Below are 27035 nucleotides of genomic sequence, written 5' to 3'. Positions count from 1 at the left end.
CAACAAGTTTCCTATTTTTGTAAGCAAATACATCCAATTACACGATAATAATGATATATTTATAAAAACAAAAAAATATATGATTCTACAGGAACAAGTTTCTAGGTTTTGTAAGCCTATAAATCTTTTTACATATGGTGATAATAACATATTTCTTTAAATTTTTATACTTGAGAGAAGTGCTTAAAAAGCTTTTGAATTTTTTACAAAAATGTTTTTAATTTTTCTTGAAATTCTTGTATCTTAAAATATACAGCATATAAAATGAATTACATTAGCAAAGATGGTTCTAGCATCTAAAAATGGACAGCACAAGGTATAGAAATGTATCAATATATGCAGGAGAAAGGAACAGGGAAGATATCTTTTAGAAGTTAAAAAGAACTAAAGTTTTTTAACAATACTTATTCACATATTTATATATAGTGTTATCCCCTGTCAAATTATAAACCACTCCCATTTTCATATTAGCATCCTATTTAAATACTCTCATCTGTCAGCAATAAATCATTTAATCAATTTAAGCATGACCAGATATGTATTAATTGCAAAGTGAAAAACTATTACAACCCTTACATGTGAAAAAAGGACAGATTCAAAAGGGGCAACAAAAATAAGGCTACAGAATCACCTCTATAAATCAGGATTATTTGAGAACTTGAAAATAATATAGTATTTTGTGTTTATATAAGATGTGCCCCCCAAACAACATAACCCCCAAACAACATACATATAGCAATGCAATATCATTCAGAATCTAAATCCTATTTTTAGCTGTCGATAGAGCTATTCTGTACTCTCTTGTCTACTCCTCAGATTTTACTGTTGTGAATCAAACTCATCATATTACTCCAAAAATATAAATACTTCTGATATTTTTTCAGTAAACATTCTCATATGTACTCAAGCTAAAAATTATAGTCATCATAACTTATACCTATGTTTGTCACTAAATTCATCTGTTTTTATATTTTATTTCTTATTTTATCTTTTTTTATTGAAATACAATTTGGATATAACATTGTATAAGTTTAAGGAATGCAACATGTTGGTTTGATACATTTATGTGAGGGTTAAGTGAAATAAATCAGACAGGAAACAATACTGTATGATATCACTTATACCGGGGGTGCCAAAAAGATGTACACAAGTGGACACTTTGGTTAACGTTGCTCAAGCAGTAATTTGCTGTAATCAGAAGTGTCTGGATCCTGATGGTAACCACTTTGAGCACCCCTTGTAATTACAGAAGTCAAACGTGACTTGTATTCATCTTTTGTTATAGGTATATACTGAGTACTACAATTTTAGTACAGTTTTCCTTTCTTAAAATGTGTATACATTTTTTGGCACCCTCTGTATATGCAATCTAAAAGAGCCTAACTGATAGAAACAGAGAGTGGAATGGTGGTTGCCAAGGGATGGTGGGGGTGGGAGAAATAGGGAGTTGTCAAAGGGTACAAATTTCCAGTTTGAAGATAAGTTCCGGGGATCTAATGTACAATACAGTTCTTATAGTTAATAATATGGTATTATATACTTGGTAGTTACTAACAGAGTAGATCTTAAATGTTTTCACCACAAAAAAAGAAATGGTCATTATGTGAGGTGATACAGGTGTTAGCTAATACTACAGTTGTAATCATTTCGCCACATGTAAGTATATCGATTCATTTTTTTGTAAGGTTTCTAATATCCTCATGTTTTTTTATATTCAAGGAACCTTTTTTTTTTTTTTAATTCCTGTTTGGTCCCTTGTTCAGGTCTTTTAAATTCCAAATCTGACCATTATAACAGCATGTTTTTGGCCAAGGCTCTCAAGTGTTTCTCCTTAAAAACTGGCCATAGGATTTTGTTGCCTAGAATGTTTGTCATATATTCCTGACAAACTATTCTGACATTCAAGGCCACATAATCTGCCATTAATAAGCCTTTTGATTCAATATAACTCTTCTTCTGTAACAAACTATTACATTAGCTGGTGTACTAGGCTCCAAAAATATTTGTTCATTTCCTTTTTTTTAATTTGCTCCTTTTTCCCCTCTAAAACGGTGGGGCCTTTTCTTCATCATTGACCTCATTTTCAATTCATAGTTCATAAACCTTATCCATAACTCTAGCTTATAATTACCTTATCTTTTTCAAAACTCCTATAAGCAAATCAATTGCTACAATCTGTCTAACTTTTTTGGTTTTTATCATTTAATGATTTGTACTGTAATCTAAATCTCAAAATACATCAAATTTGACTCCCTAATTAGATTGAAATGTCCTGCAGAGCAGAAATAACTTATTTTAATACACAGACTTGCACTGAGTAACCAAGGCAGAAATGTTCTGTGTCCCCAAGATCTCGTCTCTCTTTACTTAATACAGCTCCTGCTTTTTAATTGTGTTCATGGCCATCTCTCAAAGGTGACTTTGACCATGAGTTCACTAAATTCTGGGCAATGTTACATAAGAAGAAAGGTTTCACGTGACTTACAAGAAGTGTCCTTAAAATGCAACAGAATACAGTTCTTTGTCACTTAAGAAAGAGCACAAGTAGCAGTGGTAGTCCCTGAAGCACACAACACACACAGAAGATGGCAGAAAATTAAAACAGGAGTGTAGACCCCTTATTTGGGAAGCTTTCTTATCAGCCACTGCCTATGAAACTAATACTATTCTTTGACTTGAGTGAGAAACAAACTTCCATAATGCTGAAATCAACAATTGTTTCAGATTTTCTGTCATTGGTAGCTAACACCAATTCTAATTGACATACTGAACTTTAATAATTATTAACATAAAAAATAGAGTAATCACTTCCATTTAAAGTTTGTTTATACAGGGATCAACAAATCTAATTAAACACATTTGTGGATGAACCTATGGATATCCAGTCACAAGTATTAAAGCAAAAAAAAAAAAGAAAAAAGAAAATCAGGCATTTTTGAAAGATAATTGATCACTGAAAGCGTACTTCTCCAAACATCAAAAATGTTGAGGCTCTTTTGTTATCCCATTTTCTTCAAATTGGCTAGAAATGTCTCAAATATTCCCTTCATTAAATAACCAAAAGAGGATTCTTTGGACTACCTTGTCATCTGCTATTAGATATTTAAAATATATTTGGGCTATTTTTCAAACTGTTAAACAACTCAAGAACAATTGGTTATCTATATAGAAAAATGCCACTCCATATACTTTGTACTCAGGTTCTTTTGTATTTTTTTCTAGCAAAATCCTAGCAGATATAACAAGGAAATGTCCCCAGAGGTACATTTAAGAGTAACTCAACATACATTAGTTCCCTTTAATGTATCTCTACGTTTTTGAAATGAACAAATGAGGGCAGAGAAAGAACAAATGATTAATAAGACATTAAGAAAATGTCATATGAAGATGAAGCCGATATTTTTCCTTTTTTTTGTAAATGCAACTAATTATCTAAAAGGAATAAGTGTTGCCTACAATGGCATTTCAATGAGCCACTGATTCCTAATTTACAATTGCTATTACTGAAATAATTGGTACAATTTTGGGAGACATTAATAGGTAAAATGAGTAGTTTATACCCGCCATCTTTATGATGGGTGAAAATTCACAAAGTTGATTGCTTTTTGAAAGCAGTTTTAATATTTTTAAAGTTAATTTATATAAGTCAGTTAAGAGCTTTTAAAGGAAAGCACTTGTAAATTAAAGTGATTTCACAGTCGGCACATAAACAATGAAGATGTCACTGGACATGGGTGTCAGCTTCAGCTACACGGTAAAGCTAACTATATGACCGGGGAAAGTCACTCAGGTTATCCTACAAAATAAGGCAGATAGTAAAGTTAGTGTCTGCCCTTGGAAATCTTCTTCAATCCTCTCAAGTAACTGGTGAAGAAATATGTTCAGAGATGTAACGTGAAAGCCAAAATACACAACTATGCCGACAGCAGTTTTACTATGAATCAAGAACTCCTCTTCCCTCAGTACAATGTTCAGTTTACTGTCACACAGCCTACTGACCTACTAAGTTGGAGGAAAGACAAAGATGGGAGGGGTTGGAGGAGGAGAAGGAAGAGGAAAATAAGAGGGGAGAAGAAAAAAGAAATACAGCAATCATGTTTATAGCTTCTTCCCATACATATCAACTAAATACGAAAACACAATTTATTGATGTTCAGTCCAAGGAGAGATGGTAGAGTTCAAATCCTCACTAATTACCAAACAAACAAACAAACTGCTATTCAGAATCAGCCAGCAGAAGTGCCTTTATATTAGGGCAGGTGTAGACATCTCCTTACTTGGAGCCAGTAGTAACTCCATGTAGTTTAAATAATCTAATAAATAGGAATCATAAGGGTGGCCAACCATCACCAACTTTTCCTACCTGTAAGCAATTTTCTAAGAAGCATATTTACTTCTTTTCTTCTCTTAACAAATCTACAATTTAAGCATTATTATCCTCCTTGTTTCACAGCTAGAGTCTGTTGAGTGTCTTCCAAACGTTACCACCATATCAAGTGATGGAAGTGGGATTTACACCCTGGCCTTTGGGTATATACTTGCTTAACCCACTCACATATACCATGTAGCTCTGCTCCGAGGAACATCGGAACACTGAACAAGAAAAATATTTAGATTCTATTGTGAGTCAGAGTGTTCTAGTTTCTGCAAAACACTTTATTTTCAATAATTGTGGCAATTTTTTTTAAAAGGTAGTGTCAATAATTAAAATAAAATTATAAAATTCTACATTTGAGTTAATGTATGAAACAAGATTTTTTTTTTGACACAATAATTCTGTGACGCAATGGGTTAGTTGATTTTTCCCATATTAACAAATGTAGAAACTCAGAGCCTGAGAGCCAGGGTTGACAGATTTAGCATAAATAAATAAATAAATACATACATACATACATATATACATACATACATACAGGGCACCCAGTTAAATTTGAATTTTGATTAAAAAATACTTTTTTAGTGTAACTATTTTCCAAATGTTGCATACTTATACTAAAAAATCATTTGTTGTCCATCTGATATTCAAATTTAACTGGGCATCTTTTACTTTACCTGGTAATCCAACAGAGAAGTGACTTCTATTTAGGTCATAGACTAACACCTACATCTTCTGACAAATTGTACAGCATGGTGTTACTGCTAGATATTATTGCTTAGTCATCTGCGTAGAACGCCTTCCACATTTCCACTTCATGTTCCTTGTCAACTAATTAAAATCTCAATTATGTTCTTCAATTTCTCACTTGAAAACAAAGATGGACTGAGGCAAAATTATTCTAGTTGATACTCACTCTTCTCAAAATGCCTACTGTTTTGCATTTTCAAAGTATTTTTCACTATATTATCTAATTGATCACAAAAACCCTTAGAAGATAAACTGAGAGTTACGGTTTATATTTTTCAGATTTGACAACTAACACTCAGAAAATTTAGGAGACCCGACCCAGTTTCTCACAGCTAATAGGAAGATACCAGCCTGAGGTCCAAGTCTTATCATGTGAAAATCCAGTTAAGTAAAAGTGACATATATTCTATTTTCACTCTGATTTTAAATAATTAATAATATTTAAAGAGTACTTTTGACCTTTGCCTTTAACAGACAGGAATCAGCAGTGAGCTACTCTCCATTATTTTGGCCCATATCAAAATGGAAAAGCTAAAATCAGAGAGAAGGATATGGTTTACTGAGAAATTTTAAAAATCACTTCATTTTTAGAAAGCCTTTAAACTTGAAAAAAGTGTCAAATGTGTTGAAAACATGTCAGCATAAACAGACAGTTCCACTTTTAAATCACATATCGTCTTAATGTCTTTGCTAAAGACACTTGGTTTTATTACATCATTATCATAAAGAGCAACTCATTCATCCTAAAAAAGAAGGAACCTGCCATTTGTGATAAGATGGGTGAACCTGGATTACATTATGCTAGGTGAAATAAGCCAGAAACAGAAGGACAGATACTACACGATACCACTTATGAGAGCAATCTAAAGTAATCTAACTCATAAAAGCCGAGTGCGATGGTGGTTGCCAGGGACTGGGGGAATTGGGAAATGAGGACGTTTTAGACACAGAGTACAAAGTTTCAGTTATGCAAGATGATTAAGTCCTAGAGAACTTCTGTATAGCCTTGCACCTACAGTTGACAATACTATATTGTATGCTTTAAAATTTGCTAAAAGGGTAAATTTTATGAGAAGTGTTTTATCACAAAAAATGTAATAATAAATAAGAGGGTGGGAGGAAACTTTTGGAGATGACGGGTAAGTTTATGGCATCGATTATGGTGATGGTATCACAGGTGTATACTTATCCCCTAACTTATACATTATGAACAGCTTTTTGTATATTAAGCAATAATGAAAAAATAAATTAAATAAACAGAACTCAGTGACAGATTCACTAAAATTGAAATTGCATCAAGTGAATTCCATACCAGTCAAAGCCATTTAAATAACCTCCTCTAACAGGTAAATTAATTCAGCGTGTAAGACATTCAGTGAATTGATTTGTCTGCCAAACCACTGCTCAGAAGCCAGAAATTGCAAGAAGAACAGAGTTGCCTTCACAACTAACGTTCCGGGGAACCACATAGAATCAGTTAAACATTTATAAGATCTTTTCCAAAATACAGTGGACAGATGTCAACACATTTGAAAATATAAATATAGGGTTTAAAAAATTTAACCCATCATCCTCAATTAGCACTTAAAATAAAAACATAGATGTTTTATCAGTAAATTTAAAAGTTAACTGCCATTTGTAAAGAGTCATTGTTGAAATGCTCATAGCACAACCTGTCTTTCCTTCCACTTCCTGACTCCAAGGTTCTCTCTTTTCTTATGCAACCTTCCCTTTGCTCCTCTTCCTATTTCTCTCTTACAATCTCTGTTTGCCTTTCTTTCTTTCTCAGCATCGTCAATTTCCCTCTGGTACTGGGCTCCTGGTTTCTCATCACTATCATAATTTTATCTTTTCCTCTTTCCATTCAACTGTTCGCATATGGATATTTATAATGAGGTAATGAATTTTAAAAGACTTAAAAGCTACATAATGCTGTAAGTTATTGATAAAGGTGTTCTTACATTTGTGTATTAAATAGGCTATCCAGTGTCTAATTCTTATATTTCAAAATTATACTTATAAATGTTTTATAAGACCAGATATAACTTTAAGGTTTATTACATCAAGTTTATTATGTGCATGACCAGTGTTGCTTTTTTTCCTTATATAATATACTAAAATTTTCAACCTCATGAGATATATTTAACATGTTTGTAACATAACTTAAGAGTATTTTAGAAAGGTAACATTAAACTGAAGTCTTTCTGTAAGTAGAACATTTTACTATCAAAGCTATGTGATATTTTACCTATACCAGATATTAACATTAATATTTTATTAACTCACCATTTTTTTCAACATGGAAATACAAAGTAGGCCTTTCCTAACACACTGGATTTCCGCAAAAAATCAATTGATCTTACCATTTGACATTTGCAACCATGCATAAGTTATGCCTTTACCTATTGGAATGCTATTCAGTCTGATGATGCTGACATACTTTTATTCATTGCTATTGCCATACAAAGGTATATATTATCTAATTTATATTTCACCCCATTTTTGCTGTTGTGATTGTTTTTTTTTTTGTATTTTGACTAATTCTATTTGTTAACCATATGTAGAAAAACTCGAGTCTCAGGAAGAATTCTCTTCTATACTGTTTAAAGTCAAATTACTAAGCATGTATCCCATAACTCAGGCCATGTCTTTCAGAAAAAAATAATTTATTTGTGCTTGTCAGCTTGTTTTAAAAAGTGGAGAAGTTAAAAATACCATCAGATATTTCACTAAAAGTCTTTTCAACAGATTCTTAGGATTTACTAGTGATTAACTTTTCATTTTTATTACCGATTTATTGTTTATCTTCCCTCATAAGAATAAAGGACATTTCCAAAGCGTTTATTCATTTTAATTTATAAAATATATTCATCTTCAATGTATATATATCATCACTGAGAGTCCCTCAAAATTAATCCAACCAACCTTACATATAAGAAAGTTCTATTTTCATTGAAATTTCATTTCCTGTCATACCCATTTTAACAAAACCACATTCATTGATTAAAGAAATAGCATCCACTACTTATACAGAAGCACTGACTTGAAATCTGGAGAGAAACATTTCAATTAGTTTCTAAAAATTTTATTCAATTCTCTGATGTGACTCACAACTTGGTTGATGCTGAACAGTTGGATCTTTCTCTCAGGATTGTTTTAGGATTCAGGATGTCCTCCTGCTACAGGTACACAGATATACCTGCTCATAGTCTCAGAGCAACCTGGCCTGATTCCAGATACCAACACTCCAGCTACTTCTCATGTTTTGGTTTAAAGTGATTTTGGTAGATATACAGCCATGTGAGGAGAAATACTCCTTCCTTTTAAAAAAACAGCATGATAACTATCTTTTTTCTTACAGTGTAGGAAAAGGTAACAATGCTCTCGAGAAACATTAAGACTGCTACTTAAATTTATCTGGAGCCTATTGAATCTCCCAGCACTTACCTGGATAATATCGGGCCAGGCCTGTGGCACTGCCAAACACCTGCCACAACAATGAAGGGTCTTCATCTCGATTTTTTTTGAAAACCTCATCTAAGGCACTTGTCCAGTTGAGTTCATTTAACACAATTGTTGCTAAAGAAAGTAAAAGAAAAAAAAAAAAAAGAAAATCAATACAAATTTATAATTAATAATTGGATCAGTCTTCATTTATTTGCAAAATAATGTTATGCATTTTCATTGCTTTACCTATAAAAATACTCTCATCCAGTGGTTATCAAAAGTTTAGACAGGGAATTACTTCTTCAAACACATTTTTACATGACAGTGGCCTTTTTGATATTTTGTGCTGGGTAATTCTTTGTTGTGGGAGCTATCCTGTGTTTTATAGAATGTTTGGCAGTGTCTCTGGCCTCTACCCACTAGAACTGTCCCCAGATATTGTCAGATAACCCCTGGAGGGCAAAATTGCTTTCTGTGACTCTGATACACAAAACAGACAACAGCTCTTCTGGTTGAGAAGGGGTAGGAGGCATTCCTCCCCTTGAAGTGGTTTTGAAGAAATCTACAGGACACCTCAGGGCACAGTTTGATGACCACCTATCGTTACTATTAAATGATTCTGTGTGATATGCTAACGCAATCTGGTCTGTTACCTGAGTTGAGAAAAACAAAACAAAACACATGTCTGTCATTACAGTTCAGTAAGTGTGTTTACACAACAAAAAAATGTATACACATTTACAAAGAAAAAATCATTCAGAGGCTTGACAATATCAGTGTCAGAAACAAGAAGTAGCTGTGACTTTATCACTACCTTTGTGAACAATAATTTTCTCTGTTTCTAGTTAGTTCAATTAATAATTATTAATTGAAAACTATTGTTCATAAAGGTAGTGATAATAAGGGTCAGGTCATTAATTTTGATACCTACTTATAACTGGTGACTGACGCTAGACAGGTATCACAAACATGACATTCATTAGAAGGAAAGAGAAGCACTATAACGTGGGATATAATGTGGGTTAAAATATTATATAAGTGATAATTATGGTCCTTTATGATTATAGCATCCTGTGTCTAACATATTCAATATCTAACTGGTTTAAAACATTATTTTCCCTTTTCACAAAAACATGACAGATAATCTTTTGTCTTTTTTTTGCCTTTATCTGTAAATTATGTACCATGTCCCCAACAGATTAGCACATTGTGCTACTCTGCGTTTGAGAATCTATCACCAAACCTAAAACATGGAAATTATTAGGTTTTTGTGATAAAGACTGGACATTCTGTTCAACTTTTAGTCTTTTCAGTAACCACAGCAAATAAAGGAAGCAGGTAAAATCATGCACAAGTTTTTGAAAGGTAAAAAAAAAAAAAAAAAAAAAAAAAAGAGCTTCTATCAAAAAAGCTGTACAGTATATGTGTTTATATATTAAAGTTTATCATTTACCAAAAAAATGAAAACAGGGTATTGTAAAATTGTTCTGGGACCAACATCCTAATGCATTTCTCATTATTGCAAACTAACAAGGTTTTCATCTTTATAGATGTGATTACTTCCAAAAAGATCAGTGTGTGTGTGAATATTCATGAGCTGGGTCAGACTCATAGTGCATCTGAGGGAATAGTGAATTCATATGCAAAAGCATGATTCAATCAATACTAAGTGACCAGTTATATGAAGATTTATATTCACATAGATAACCTGAATTTATACTCACTATTCATGAATATTTATAGTGATATACAAAACATTACAGAAAGAGTGACATCGTACTTTTCTTTAAACATTCATGAATTTAACAGTAATATTCCACTGAACAAATAATGTTTATTTATGATCCAGATAGACTTCATTAATGCCCAATCTGTTCTATCTCTTCAATTTCCTTGACTCTTTAATTCACATTAAGCAACAACTGATATCTAATTATTTTTAATAAAGGTTTATTTATTTTCAAGGCTGCTAATTTTTTTCTTAAGTTTTATTTGATAACAGAGACTAAATGTTAGGCTTTGATACATGGTGAATTATACTTTTATATACTTGAGGAAAAAGTGAAGCTCTGGAATATTCTTATCATCATGGTGCTCCGCTTTAAAATTTGCAGTTTATACATTTGAAAATTCTTTTTCAGATAAGATGTTATTAAAGTAGATTTCCAAATTTTTTTCCCCCTAAAATTTGTTCATCTTCAAATGAGCAAAGTACATAAAATATCTGCAGAACGGGTACATGAATTGATTTTAAATTTTACCCAGAATGAAAAAAAATGGTATTGTAGACCTAGCGCTTGAGTAAGGTTTGTCAACTTGATAGTGTGGAACAATGAGTGAGGATACACATACTTCCATTTGTCATTGTATATTAATAAAGACTTTTGAATGCAATAATTGCTCTATTAGTTGCAATCTTTATTTGAAAGTCCAGAGCGATAAATCAAAATTCAAAGTTGGCCACAGGAGTGCAAAACTAGTAAAACCTCTTCAGAGGAGAGCATGGTTATAGCTATCTACAATAACATACGTAGTCTTTAACAATTCTATTTCGTACGGATCTCCAGCCCTTAATCAGATAATTTTAGAGCAAGAGTCATTCAATTCAATAAATCTGTTTGATTTTGTTAAAACACCAATATTACAAAGTAAACAAAATTACTGAACTAGGAACATTTTCTTCTCAAACTATATTGAAAACAACTAAAAATGTAAAAAAACAATATATACATATATGTAAAGCATCAAAGCAAACCAACAAATATAAATACTATTTTAGATCCTTCTTGATTATTTGGCTATATTTTTCTGATTCCCATAATGAATTATATTTGACTGATAACATATATTATTTTAGTATCCTGAAATGAGCAGATTTCTATCTTCCTCACCTTGTAAAATTAAATACTAGCTTAATTCAGGATTCCTTCAGAGCCCAACATTTCTCCATTTCTATGCTATTAGCATAACTCAGGATAAACAACACTGTATTAAGTGGGTAATCTGCAGATGATGGAATAATAAAACTAATGCAGAATATTGGCTATGCTAAAATAAATTTATGTCATTTCCTGCATCTACTTTTTTCTCCTGCTACTTTCACTATATTTATGCACACATACTTCTTCCTTTTTCTCTCTCTCCCTCTCTCTGTCTCTCTTTGAAATTTGCAAGTAGAGTTTATTTAGGAAGATGTTTTCAATTAACTATTCTGGCTACAACTAGGTAAAAGGCCAAGTGCGTTTAAAAAGTTAAAATTATTATTAGATATTTTGTTTTATATTACAAAGAGTTTATGTAGTCATGAGGTGCCTTTCTCTGGCCTCAGCTAGTATTTTCAGTCTCCTATTTTCCTAACACCATAGTACTTAAAGTAAGAGGTATAAAACATGATCCTTCTATGATAAAAAAAAAAAAAGATCAAATTGCTTGGAAAATTATTCTCAGCAAATATTACTCTGGATTATAAAACTATCTTATCAATTCACATAAAGACTTAACACTCAAAAAATAATTGTGGCACTCTCATGAAAGTTCAACATATTATAAGTAGGTTTCCATTTGTCACTGTATATTTATAAACACTTTTAAAATGAAATTACGTTTCAGTAAGTCACAATCTTTATTTGAAAGTCCAGAACAAGAAATCAAAATGTAAAGGATTTTATATTTAATTGATGAAATACTGATATAATTTTGGAGCTAAATAGGGTTTCATACAAGAATTCCAGAATAAAAATTATTTTTAAAACAACTAGAGATATTTCTTGGCCACAAACAAAATTTTACCTTTTATTTGGACAGATAAACTTAAGAACATGGATAACATTTCTGACTGGTTTTCTACAAATTGTTGAGTAGTATTTAAAGTTATATTGTATTTTATATTCTCAATTTTATATTGTATATGTACTGTATTTTTAATATATTGTGTACTATATTCACTCATGCCCTCCTTCTTCCCCTTCCCTCTGAAATAGTAATGTTTTATATTCACATAAACTTCTAATTTCTTGTTTGAATGGAGATTAGAAATACATGAGTGATATTTTTTTCATTGTAGAAGAGCAACTGGTCATTGGTAATCTAGCCTTGAACCTACTGCCAATAACTAGTAAACTTAAGCTAAGTGTCTTATGGCTACTTTAAGAGCAAAATTCGTCCTCATTTTCTTTTCTTTCTTTTTCTTTCTTTCTCTCGTCCTCCCTTTCTTTCTTTCTTTTTGTTTTATTTTCTTTCTCTCTTTTCTTTTTTTTTTAAATTTTTGTAAGAATATTTGTGCCAAAGTGACAACATATGTTAGGGAGCAAATCAAATTAGTCCTCATTTTCTATTAACTTTTAAGAAATAAAAGTGTTTGCTAGAAAATTAGATTTTTCAAAAATAAGTCTTTCATGGATGTCCAAGGCTAAGTCTATTAAAAGCAGTGAATGCTGGGAAAAGCAAACCTTGACTTTGGGGCCTCTATTCTGAATGGCATAACAGGATTTCACTGATAATTGATTCAGAAAGCCAAGTATGATCTCTATTCTCATAGTTTTCAAAAACATGGCCTTGGTGTTCAGCGATTCTCGCTTTTAGAGTACTCTATTGTTCAGTCTGGCTTCTCAATGGAAGAAAGAAAAATCTAATTTGTAACAGAACAAAAGAAGCACCTCACTTTGCTGCTAATTCTGTTAAAATACATGACTTACATCTATAGCTTGCTTCTGACAAGAACTACAGAATCATTTACAAGTTCTGAATAAAATTTTCTTCTGTAAACTTCCACCCATAAAGTGTTAAGTTGTTGCTCCCTTGTAAGTTTGGACACATTTTGTTGACTTATTCAGGGTTCAGGGCCTCGCCATGTATTAAAGGCACTAAATGACTATTTGAAAAACCTTCAAGTTATTCATAACATCAACTATGGCATTCAAATGAAGCAGATACATGTAGAAAAAGAAGATAGACATATTTGTTAAAATTTACTTAAAATATAAAATACCTTTGGTAAGTCTGTATCAAAGATATATTTTGTAAAAACACAAAATAGCTTTGAGAATTCTTTAATAAGACCTGTAGATAGTAAAGTTGTGTAAGGAAATAGATACTCCCTTAAATAGATACTCCCTTAAGTAAATACACAGAAAATAAAAGTTATTTTTTGACAATGCTAAATATGATACAATTAAATAATTAAAGGAAGAGAGGCAGACAAAATGTTTACTATACTATTTCCATTTAACCAATAACACCATTTTGTTATCACAGCCTTGCATTGATATAAAATTAGCCTATGTTATTTACACCATTGCCACTGATAGTAACAAAGTCCATAATATTTATTAAGCCCTTACTGTATGCCAGCAGGTATGTTAACCATTTTCTATGCATTGTCTTATTTAAGTTTTAGAATGACACTTCGGGTGACATTCTAATACATTAATATCTCCTTTTTTAGTTGACAAAATAAATAAAACCTAGAAAGGGCATACAATTTGCCAAAAATCAAAGTCAAGGTTATAGAGACAGCACTCAAATAAGTGTATGTCAGATTCAAAAATTCTTGGTGTTCACGAGCTATTTTTTTCTAAGCTTTCATTTTATGTGTAGCTCTAATTATTTATAATTTTAAATCTGAAAAAAAATCACTTATGCCTTTGTAGCACAGTGTTTGTCAATTGAAAGCAATATTCCTCCCCAGGGTACATTCAGCATTGTCTGGAGACATTTTTGATTGTCATGACTGGTGGGAGGATATGGCATCTGGAGAGCAGAGGCCAAGGATTCTCTAAAACATCATACAATGCACAGAACATCTCCCACAAGAAAAAATTAACAAAATGTCAATAGTGCCCGGGAGTAGAAACCTTACTCAAGGACAACAATAAACACAAACAAAAACACAAAACAATGAATCCACTTTGCAAAAAAGCAATATTCCCAATGAATAGTGTCAATAAAAAGCCACAAGAAAACTTCAAAGTGAAAGTTGGTATATTTTTAAAATAGTATTATTTTATGATATTAAAGTATATAAATGCTTCAGGCTACATTTTGATACCCTTTGCATTGAGCAAATTTTTTATCTCATCGCAAGAACGCTAACACACTATTCTCGTTACCTGAAAAAAGTAAGGATTTCAAAATTAGTTTTTAGTGCCATTAAATATCCTTCCCCACGTTCTATGTTTGGACAGTCATGGAATATTAGAGTGTTGCTTTGATGTTGTTATTTCTAATGATTCGACACTTACTGTGTGATTCTAAAGAAAACATTTTATCTTTCTAGCAAATCTTCATTTTATCCCATAGTATATAAGGTAGTCATTAAAAGAGTTGCATTTAACAGATGAGCTGAGCCAGATGTCACTAATTTTATTCATCAACCCTAATCTCTAAAAAGAAAAATGTTAATAAGAAGAAACCCACTGATCCAATTAAGCACACGGACAAAAAGAATCCACTTTAAGGACCAGAAAGTGTGCATAAATATTAAAATGAACGAATCTTTTCAGTGGATTTGGCTAAGGGAATCTCATCTAATCCCAGAGCAAATGAAAGATTAATAAAATACAGGGAGATGGGACGACCAAATCTAATCTCTCTAATCACGTCTCAGGCACCAGACTCCACCTCCCACTGAGGATGGGAGAACAGAAGGCCCCAAGGCACACGTAGACCCTGATGAGGAGATAAGCCTCTATTTCTACAGTTAATTTGGTTCAAATATGAAAAGGCCCTTGTCCTTGTCAATTCTCTAACCCCATATTACCGAGCTTTCTGGTCTTGTTCCTCACTTCTTTAGTTCCCATAGATGGAGCACCTGGCTACTACCCAGAACACAGCTGTTCTGCTTTAATGAATTCTGCAAATTGTGGAGCCCATAGAAGGAACTCGGAAGAAATCCACTTTATTATTAAAGAAAATAAGAATAATGAAAGGGGAATAGAAGACACTAGGATCTAATGTCATGTTTATAATGGAAGGATTTTTCTTGGAGGGGTGAAGGGTAGGAATTTTGCATAGAAACAACATTTAGAAAATAAGGTAAAAACTTTATCTTTCAAGTATTCCAAGTTTTTTCTGTTCCTAATAGTATCAAAACCAAACACCACCATCACCACCAATTAGAGACTTTGGTAGCAAAGAGTTTCTATCACTGGCCCAACAGGTTACTTAAAACTAATCATTCTACTTCTTGTGCTTCTGTTGTTCTTTCACAAAAGAAATGACCATAAATGAACATACATACACTAAGGATCCTAGATAGCCGTCCGGGTTAATATGAATACCAAATAAGCTTATGAACAAAAGTGAATCAGTGAACATGATTTTATTATAGTCCTTGCCTTAGCTGGATAAAAACACTGTAACATGCACATCTCCTTTAGATATCTCACGTAGACAACAGCTTCTATTTAACATTTTTGCATATTATTTTACTTTTCTTGGTTATTTTCTTTTACTTGAACAATTAACATACTTCTTTTTTTTAAAGATTTTATTGGGGAAGGGGATCAGGACTTTTTTTTTGGGGGGGGGAGGAAACAGTGTGTACTTCCAGGCCTTTTTTCCAAGTCAAGTTGTTCTCCTTTCAATCTCAGTTGTGGAGGGTGCCGTTCAGTTTCAAGTTGTTGTCCTTTCAGTCTTAGTTGTGGAGGGTGCAGCTCAGCTCCAGGTCCAACTGCCGTTTCTAGTTGCAGGGGGCACAGGCCGCCATCTCTTGAGCGAGTCAAACCAGCAACTTTGTGGTTGAGAAAATGCACTCCAACCAACTGAGCCATCGGGGGGCTCAGCAGCAGCTCAGCTCAACATGCTATGTTCAATCTTAGATGCAGGGGGCGGAGCCCACCATCCCTTGCAGGATTCGAGGAGTTGAACTGGCAGCCTTGCCGTTGAGAGCCCATTGGCCCATGTGGGAATCGAACAGGCAGCCTTCGGAGTTCGAAGCATGGAGCTCTAACCGCTTGAGCCACTGGGCCGGCTCAACATACTTCTTTTATATACAGCAATTAGAATGTGATTCTCTCCATTTATTTTGTAATAAAGCCACAATCCTTCTGTTCACCTCCTGATTTGTTTAAAAGCTCTCATATAATGAAATGCTCTGCACTGAAACTATATAGTCAAAATATTATAATTTGAAATTTGGGAACATTGCATAATTTGTAAATGTTAATAGGAACTTTAGAGTAATTACCTGAAGAAGACAGTACAATTTCTTATATTAATACACAGTTATTTTAATTACAAATTGGACTATTTGTAATTAAAATTGCAAACATTTGTTGCATATGTATTTCTATATATTAGAATACTATTCCATTATACACAGATCCAGCTAAATAGCTGAAAATGTTCTAAACAACTTTCATTTAAGTTTTAAAAAGGGAAATGAAACATGAGTTTAAAAGTAAAAATCAGAAGCTATGAGAGCATAGCAATGAAGTTGGAAGCCATATAAGAATTAATGTGGAATTAAGGCCAAATTTAAAGGATTGCAAATTGATGGAGCTTTTTTATTTTTAAAATGCATACAAAAATGATCTTGCCAGTGATGCCCTCTGAATAATTGGCACTTAAAAACTGAGTACATGAGTGTACGCAGTATGAGCAAAGGCTATTCTCATGGACTGCCCTCCCACTTACAGGCCAAGTGTCTGTGTCAGACCAGCCATTTGACAGTGAGAAAGTGCTTTCCCCTCTCTAAACCTTATTTTTCTCACCGGCAGAATGGGAATAATAATAACGGACTCACAGAGCTGTGTTGAAGATTACATGTACTTCGAACACCATTTGTCACTTAGTAATGGCACAATAAATATTAGCTTCCCTTATCATTATTATTATTATCTTATTTACCTCTCAAGCCTTAGCATTGAAAAGATTTAAAAAATATATTAATGGAGCAATTTGATCGAGCTGCTGAAATGCTAGGATGAGGGATTAAAGCCTCATATTTTTGCCTCTCAAGAAACCTTTGCTCTTACCTCAGCCCTCAGTTAATGTCCAACAACACTATTTAATCTCTGTGCTATAAATCTCTGAAGAAAACTGTGCTAACTTTTCCCAAACCATTTACATTGTTATAAGAGAATACAAAGTAAAAAAACAAAACAAAACATATATCTCTAACAGAAACACTTAATGTACTGTATAATTTTGGTGAGGGGATAATTTTTACAATGAGAGATTCCCAGTGCTCCTGAAATCAAACCACACTGGTAAATGCTGGCATGAGTATAGTATAGACACTCTAAATTTCTGGTAGAAGAAATTAAATTACATAAGATCTAATATACATACCAGACATCCACCCCCTCCACCCCTCACCCACACACAATTATGCACAAACAGTTCTCTTAAAGCTAGAGAAAACTCCGGGTGAGAATTAGAGACAAAATTAGATATGGGAATTCTCGTGCCTTTCCTCTGAGACTTCCATATAAAGCTGGACTGCTAAATTCAAAAAGAAGGATCAAAAAATATTGGAGCTAACTAATGAGATACGGTTGAAGAAGGATAACAAGGCTCCTGGGGACTAGGGGAATACTGTCAATGAGGCAGACACTGCTTGGTACTTAAGGGTTTCTGTCAACCAGTCTTAGAATAAAGAGTTGTCTAGTGATTTTAAGATACAACCACCAAGTGCATTGAAACACGGTACAGAGTTGGCTGTAATCAAGGACAGCAATCGCTTGGCTTAAATACCATGCACTGCTTCAGAGTGAAACAAAACAAAATACATCGAAGAAATTGAATCAGAGATTACTTACAGAAACATGTTACCTAAAGGTATGGACGAAATTTAATACTGTTTCTAAGACAACACGAGGTTAATATCCTTATATCTCTAGTTGCACACGAATAGAGAATTGCCCAAATGCATGTAAACATACATACATTCAGAGCACTCATCACATATTTTTGTCATTCATACAGATAGACATCTACATACAAAAAAAACCCAAATACATCAAATGTCAGTTTTCATGATACTTATAACATAGTGAACATGATTTCTTCAGATTTTAAAGTACATATTACAGTTGACACATTAAATTTATATTTATCAGTCTTAACTACTGCATTATTCAGCAATACCCTAATCATACAGAATTAAATATTTTCCTATTCAAATAAATGATTTTTAAAATTTTCTTTCATAGCTTAATATCACCCCTCAAAAATTTGAATTTATCAAAATAAAATTGGTTGAAAAAGCTCAAGTTACCCTGACATAGTTTTAAAATATTATAAATGATTCAACATGTGATCAAAACAAATACTCCACAAATAGACTTTTAAAAATGGCTTAAAGAATTTTGATCTGATGAAGTATACCAGAAGATGGTAAACGACCAAGTCATTATGTTGGTTCCAGCTGCTGTGTCTCTTTCATCTTCTCTCACTCCATAGCACACCCAGGTCTTTCATTATAACCTTTTTTATTTACTTACAAGTATTCATTATTTTAGTTGGTATACAATCTTATATTGGCTATAACCTTCAAATAATCTCCCTGCCTCCAATCTCAGCTCAGTTCCCACTGAGCTCTTCTTCCCACTGCTAACACAGTATTTTACTTGGCAAATGTCCTCCCTAATTAAAAGTCTGCAGTTAGTCTCCATAACACCTGGTCTTTTATGATTGGCTTCCCTCCAATCTTCTGACCTCCTCTTCTACTGCTTTTCTGTGCACTGTAAACACAAGCTATAATCAAATACTTCTGCCTTTCCCAGAGGATACAAAGTTCACTCATGCCTCCCACGTCATTGCATACACTGTCTTCTCAGTGTGGACTTTTTTCTACCATGCCTACTTGTTAAATTTCTTTTTTTTTTTTTTTTAATCACAGTTCAGTATCACCTTCTCTGTAGGATTTTCTTTGATTTTCCTACCCCAACTACCCCTCATCTAGCAGAGTATAAACTCCTTCTCCACCCCCCTATAGCTTTCTCTATATACCTCTATTAAAATACTTCCCATATTTCATTATCCTTGTTTATTTGCCTGTCTTCTATTATGCTGTCTTGCTTTAGGGTAGACATCACACGTTATTTATTTTTTCTCCAGTACCTAAAATATAGTGGAAGAGTCAATGGAATGTAACGTCTGTGTTTAATGAACAGATGTGCACTACTGTGAAAACTATGCAATTGCATAGGGGTTTTCAGGTACGGGATGGAGAAAACAGTACCTGTAATATCTACGGTTGTTATGAAAATGCAATGCTATATTTAATGCACAATGGGAATTCAGTGAACAGTAGTGCTGAGGTATTAGAAATATTTGTTAATTAAAAAGTAAATTAATATATAGATTGTGATTCTCATGTGTTGGGTCACCTTTTTAAGTTAGAGGTAATTTTCAGTTAAAAAAAAATCAGTTCTTTGATTAACCTTCACTGTCCTCTACCATATCAAAGCAGGTACAAATGCTCCAATAATTCCTTTTCCTCCCTTCAATGCAAAGAGATAGGTGAATGGTGGACATCATAAGAATTGGAGGAGTAGAATCATTCTAGTCTTTTTTTTTTTTAGCTACACTCAAAATATCTATGATAGATCAATTCCTTTTAATGCAGATGTTTTGAAGCTCCTGATATACACCCTATGGCCCAGTTTTTAGGAAGTCCTTTAAATCAGTCAATATTTCTAAGAACCTTCCTAGGAAGTATCTTTGTGTGCTTCATTTTCTAATCATCTGATTTCTATCATACAGAGTGTTCACTCTGAAGAAACAATATTTTAAGGTGGGACCTGAGAGAGAAAGAATGCACCATGGGAAGACTGATATAAAGCATTTTATTAAAATAATAGACACTAACGATACTGACAACTAGGAAATGCATAGATAACAATAGAATGGTTTTATGATCTAGTGTGATATTTCAAAAATAGAACCTCAAACAGTTTTCATGCAACCAAAAAATATCTAAACAGATATACACGACACAAAGAAAAACCGTGGCAGATTGAAAATAATTTGGTCGTTTTACTGTAATAGATGGAATACTTGAGAGGTGAAAGTCTAATTCCAGCATTGTACTCAATCATTCAAAAACACTTATTAATATCCTTAACTAGCTCTTGGAACTAAAATCAGAGAAACTGTGATCGTTCTTCTCAAGTTGCTCTAAATCTAATGAAGACAGGGGTAAATCAAACCATCTTACATCAAATTTTTCTTTTGTACCATAAACTCTATGAACAGTACCTGCCTATCAGAAGCTAAGTAACTGTTTCAAGGGTCAGGGGGTGGTAACAAAAGGCTTCCTGGAGGAGGTGACACACAGTTTTAAAATAAAATGGAGAGGTAATAGGAAGGCTTTGTGGCTGGTTCAGTGAATATCCTGTGCACGGCACAGAGACTAAAATAACAAACCAAAACGTAAAGGCATGCATTCCAGGAGTTACAGGAGCTGATAATTATTCAGAATGGTGAATGAAAGACAAAAAGGGAATGTAGGACAATGGCAGCCAACATAAGATTAAAGATATACTATAATAACGACCTAGGGGCACTAAATACAAAATTAAATTATTCTGAGAATTACAGAGAGCCATATAAGCAGAAGTAAGAAATAATCACATTTGTACTTGAAACTTCACTCAGAAGCCAGTGTGAAACAAGATTGAATGTGGATTGGAAGGAAGCCAGATGTGAATGGTGAAAACAAGACAGAAAGCTATTACAGTCAGGCTGGTGAAGGATTATAATGGTCTGAACTAAAACAGTAGTGGTGGACACAGGGAATGGAAGGAGATTAAAGAGATGTCGAGGAGAAATAATCTACAGACCACTGTGCCCAGTGTTGGGGAGGGGAAAAGAGAAGCCTTGGTTTTCTGGCCTGGTCCCAGATAGTACTATTAACGAAGATAGGGGGAGGAGAGGTATGTTTGAGGACAACAATGAGGAATTCTATTTTGAGTATAATCTGAGGTACCTATGAGAGATATGTATTAAAAGGGGTTATTCAGGAGGCAATTAGTGAAATAAATCTGCAGGTTAGCCAGAAGTCTGCATGAAGAAATCAGTTTTGGGCATCATTGTTTCAGTGATAGTTGGAACTAATCCAGTTTGAATGAAGTCATCAAGTATTGACACCAAGAAGATTTAGAATTCCTTAAATACGAAAGTTTTACTAATCAGAAAGAGATGGCCAAAAGGAAATAATGCGGACCTAACTCTCATAAACAACAACACATTTTCCATAAAAAGTAATCAGTGTGTAGTATACTTTAATATCTATTGCTCTCATTTAACAAAAACTACAAAATGTGCCCCTTACAATTTTCACATCTGCAGTAAAATGAGTGCACTGAATACAAATTCCGTGTACCACGTATGACTCACAGTCCATTAAGAGAGAATATGAAAAGATAGTAAAACCAATGAAAATCCATTATCTTCTAATGCATTCTATTTCAAATTTTGCCTTTTAAAAAATAGTTATTGACTGGAATCAAGTACCCAGGGATACAATGCCTGCCTCTCTTGTATGTAGAGCACTTTAATGCTTGCGGTGCACTAGAGAATAAGCAATTTCCCTTCTGCCTCCCTTAGAATGATGAGGTCATCTATTGTGCCTGTATACTTACAGAGAGCCTCAAGAGACTGAGGCTCCATGATTACATGGTCTTGTAAGCCCATAAAGTTCTACCACAGGACTCATATGTGTATTATTAAGACATTCTAAATTGTCGAACACACTCTCCTCACCACGATTGTGCAGCTCTCTTCTGCAATTCACTTGCACCTTTGACTTTTGAAAATGATTTAAACCGGCATCAGAAGCTCTAAAGGCATGAATGCAGACCACCCTCATTCATCAGAAGAAAAGAGTGACAAGATTTAATTACTTAGACACATAGAAGATTTTTCTAAAAAGGAAACTTCAATCAACCTTTCAGTGAAATTTAATATCAGAAGGTAATATACAGATCAAGACTTTAAATCTTCTATTTCATAAAACAGTAAATTAGGCAAATGTAAGAACTAATAAAGTCAATTTAATTTTAAACACATAGTTACCATTCTGATATAAACGTGGTTTATTGAAATACATTTCAACGTTCTTCCCCAAATGTATTTTCCTTGATATTAATCTTATTTGTGTTTTTAGAAGATGCTTTTAGTTTCTTGTCACTTTGTATTCCAAATCAAACTGATGTAGCCAGCGTCTTTTATGTTATTAGTCAGTTTCCCTGGCCTTCCAAATAAACATGAAGCAAAATCTATTCATTCCTTTGGTTCAACTGAAAATCTTTATACATATTCTACTAAAATATCGATTGTCCATTTTTTTGACTTTGCATCTGCTATTCCTAAATGTGATATCTCCAACATTTTTGTTTAAAACCAAAAGCTTATACATTTTATTGCTAACATTTCTGGGGGTAACTTTTCCAACTACATATCCTTAAACAAGGTAGCAATACCATCTTAGAGAAGAGGGTAGTGGTGTGGTGTGGTGTGGTGTGGTGTGTGTGTGTGTGTGTGTGTGTGTGTGTGTGTGTGTCACTAGGGGAACCAGATCATATTATTCCATACTCTATTTAAATTGATGTATACTTATGGTATGCACAATCAATAACACTTAATTCATTTTACAAGCATTTAGTTATATTAACCCTTCAAGACACTGTCAAAACCTCACATAATTATTTTCTTGTGAGGACAAAAAAACAATTTTTTATGCCTTTAGAAAATAAAAATATTATGAGAGTGAGATTGAGTTTACTCTTTCTTTATAAGAGTCTCAAAAAAGATTCTCTTGAATGTAAATTTATTTCCTCACTTCCAAAAGTATATCCAGTGATTTTTTTCTACCACTGAGAAACCATCTTATTAATCACTTTATAAAATATTATTTTTTAAACCAAATTCAAACATCTAATGTCATTGTCTAGAATCTGTATCTTTTATTAAAGTTCAAAATCTTTCAGAGGTATTATTTGTTTTTGGAGCATAAAGATGTTGGCATTAAAATTAAAATGTCCCTGAAACTTATGGACAATATTTGTTATATCCATTCCTAAACAATTATCTTCTTTCTTTTATTTCAGAATAAGGTGAGATTTCTGCTATCAACATCGAAATATAGACTATGGAAATATACTTTTCCTCTAAGTTAAGATTTTATTATCGGAAATTCCAATCAACTCACAGCTTGATGGAAAGAGTTCTACACTCAAATGATATACAGATGAGAAATGCCTACATATGTGCATTTATGCAAAGTAAAATGAAGATTAAGTAGGAGATATGAAATGATATTCTAAACTTTTCATTTTCCATAATATTTCAAACAAAAGTGTTTTGTATATCAACTATTTTTATTTTGTGTCAAAACTGATGTCTTTAACTGTTTTACTTTTTTTCTAGTAACTACTTTAGTGTCATATTCTAAGTAGAGCTTATAATTGTAATTTTTGAAATGTACATGTATAAATCATCGTTAAAACCACGGGCTTGTAGGTAAACTTTGAAATAAAACAAAATTTAAATATTTGGCAATCTTTTACATAGATTTAGAACTCATTATTTAAACCAAAGACAAATGTAGATGCAGACACTATACATGTAATATTCCTTTAATATTAATAATAATAAACTTCTGGGAGATTGTTACATATGTAACATTATATAAATAGATTAAATTTGTAGTAACTATACATTAACATAAAATGCAACCTAAAGAACAAAGCAACTATGCATGTGTATCACTGTATGTTACCAAAGGAATTTGAAGTTTGAAATTAAGAATATTGTGGTTACAACAGAGTTCTCAACTTCCACTGTACCAAAACCACGCATACTTTTACTATTGTAGAAGGTCTGAATTCAGCATGGCTAAATCTTAGGTAGGCAGACAGGAGATGATGGGTCACTCACAACATCTAATTATTTATCCGGAAATTCAACAAAGGAACACCAGTAAAATGTCAAATGTGAGATGGAACTTATAAGACAGATAAAAATCTAAAAGTTTCAGAGTAAAACTTTTAAATAATATAATTTAGTGTTAAATTCAAATCAGCAAGGCATATGATATCCCTATTTGATCCATTCATAAATCTTAACATTTTCAACGTCCATTAAAATTGTATCCTTCGTTATAAAAATTAATGAAAACTAAGGCTGAATTTAGCAATGTTATAGTTAACAGTAATGATATGATAATATCATACATGGTCTCCTATAATGAAAAAATGTCATATTTTATTGATTATATATACATATTTAAGAATAATATATAAGAACACACAAACACACACACACACACACACACACACACACACATAATTTATAGCCTACTAACCCAGGTTAACCTCAAATCTCTTAACTTGAATATGGCTTCTAGCCTAGTGATTACAGAATACATGTTAGTTCAATTACATTTTGTTTTAATTATGAGCAGTACGTCAGTGGGAAGGGTGGTTAATATCAAATATTGTGGGTAATGGATTCATTTTTGATTTTTAAAAAACTAATAAATTAGAAATGATATAATTTCAACATATAATATTTATGTATTTTTCTAGTACTTTTACTGTTGACTTGGAAATGAGCAAAAATATAAATTCAAAACTGTCAGAGTCTGAAATCAACCTATCATCCACCTTCTAAGAGAATAAACTGTGGGTTTTTGCTTTCCCTAAGCAGTCACATATTTTAAATCTGGATTAAGGAAAAAGAGAAAAGGAATGAAAGATTAAAAGTAAGAGAATGGAAATGACATTTATTTTTAGTAGCTCTAGTTCAGTGAAATCTGTTTGATAAGGGATTTAAGACTTGATAAAAATTGTCTTAAGATTTATTTGGGAAATAAATCTTCTAGATTAAAATTTTGATTTTTAAACATTTTGGGGGAAAACTCCTGAGAAGCAGAAAAAGCCAGATTAGCCAGTCATTGTATACATAGACTGGTGACACAAATATAAGTAGGTGATTAGTGATATTTCAGGAAGATTAGTTAGAACTATTAGAATATATTTGTTGTATAAGAGTATGTGTATACATTTATATGTATAATATATGTATGCACATTAATACGCATATGATTTCAGTCAGTTAAACGTCAAAGTAGTTTGTTTGCTTGTTGTATATTTTTCTCACTCATCCTACAAACCCATTGCTTATGGTTGGTGACTACTAAGAAACAACAGGTCTTCACAGATCCGAAAGGGTAGTGATGGGACATTTCCTCAGTGATGTTCCAGGCTGAGTGAATGTAAGATAATAAAAGACCTCCGTGTTCTGTGGGAGCTTACTATGAACTTCCTCACAGCTTCCAATTGCTATAATTTGCAAGAAACAAACAAAAACAAAACAAGTTTTACAGAAGACTGAAATCAATTAGTAAGGTGTTTGATACTATCTTTACATTGCTGCATACCTGAAACAGTATTTCTAAAGAATATCAAGTATTATTAAGTTAAAATTGTATATGACTTGATATGCTCCAATGACAATAAGTATTGATTAAATTCCATCTCAATATTAAGATAGCTCATAGCTCCATATTTTGAAAATCTGATCTGTGTGTCCTGAGACAAAATAGTTTTAAAAATTTTAATCCATTTAAAATCTTTCTCTTTTTAATACAATTTTAGAAATACCTTGCAAATGCCTCTTTATCTCTAGGGAGAAATCTGTATAAGATTTTATCCATGAAGCAAATACCAGATGATTAAAAAATTCTCATCTCAAATTCCATACCTTCATTTTCTCTCCAATTGTCAAACCCTTTTTAATTTGCTGTGAACAGCACTGTCAGTCTGTTTTGGAAAGCTATTCCAATTTAAGATTTCATTATCTCTCTTCTTCAGCCTTTGAATGGCCTGTCACTTGTTATACCCATCATAAAAAGCTAGCCCAGTACACTTCTTATTTCCAACTATCAATTTATAGAGGTACTGAATTGTACACACATCTTTTTTTTCATTTCTTCCCTCTATGTTCCCTTTTTAATTTATTTTTAGAAATAAATAGTGCATTTTAATTTGCATTCCCCACTACACAATATGAAATGTAGCAATAACTGGACCTTTAACAAATCCCTGCATTTCTTGTTCAGTTATAGACTAAAACAATTCAAAGGATATTTTATTTATAACACAGCTCCTAATAAAGTAGAGAAAATGAATAGAAATTAAGGAAATATAATTAACATATTGTATAATATTTGATCTCCCCCTTAAGAAAAATCACTGAGAGATAGATGTCAGGTCCGATAATTTATGGAAAGATATGTGATATTCCTTAGTGAGTTATACGCATATAAAACACAGTGCTGGGATATGGATATTACCCTTATTAGATTAGACACATGGGTGTAATACCCTGATTAATCATGTATGATGATATAGATTTTTAAAAACTTTTCTAAATATTCTGGACTCACTGAATATCCTTCATGAAGCACCTAAGAACAACAGGCTTTCCGTTAGCTATTTGTTTATATATTTCA

The 27035-nt window shown here is 32.7% G+C and overlaps 1 protein-coding gene across 5 annotated transcripts in view; it reads right to left on the bottom strand.

Annotated features, from left to right (window-relative positions):
- The window catches only part of CACNA2D1 (calcium voltage-gated channel auxiliary subunit alpha2delta 1), a 469014-nt gene that overhangs the window by 120207 nt on the left and 321772 nt on the right, over positions 1 to 27035 (bottom strand). For all 5 annotated transcript variants that reach the window (XM_081079528.1, XM_081079529.1, XM_081079531.1 and 2 more), the window contains exon 7: positions 8573 to 8704. In XM_081079528.1, the coding sequence (XP_080935654.1) occupies positions 8573 to 8704 (132 nt within the window). The remainder of the gene's footprint in view (positions 1 to 8572; positions 8705 to 27035) is intronic.

The sequence above is a fragment of the Rhinolophus hipposideros genome, assembly GCF_964194185.1.
Source record: "Rhinolophus hipposideros genome assembly, chromosome: 18".
Taxonomy (NCBI): domain Eukaryota; kingdom Metazoa; phylum Chordata; class Mammalia; order Chiroptera; family Rhinolophidae; genus Rhinolophus; species Rhinolophus hipposideros.
Note: the sequence above shows the minus strand (reverse complement) of the source record. Positions and strands in the feature narration are given on the sequence as shown.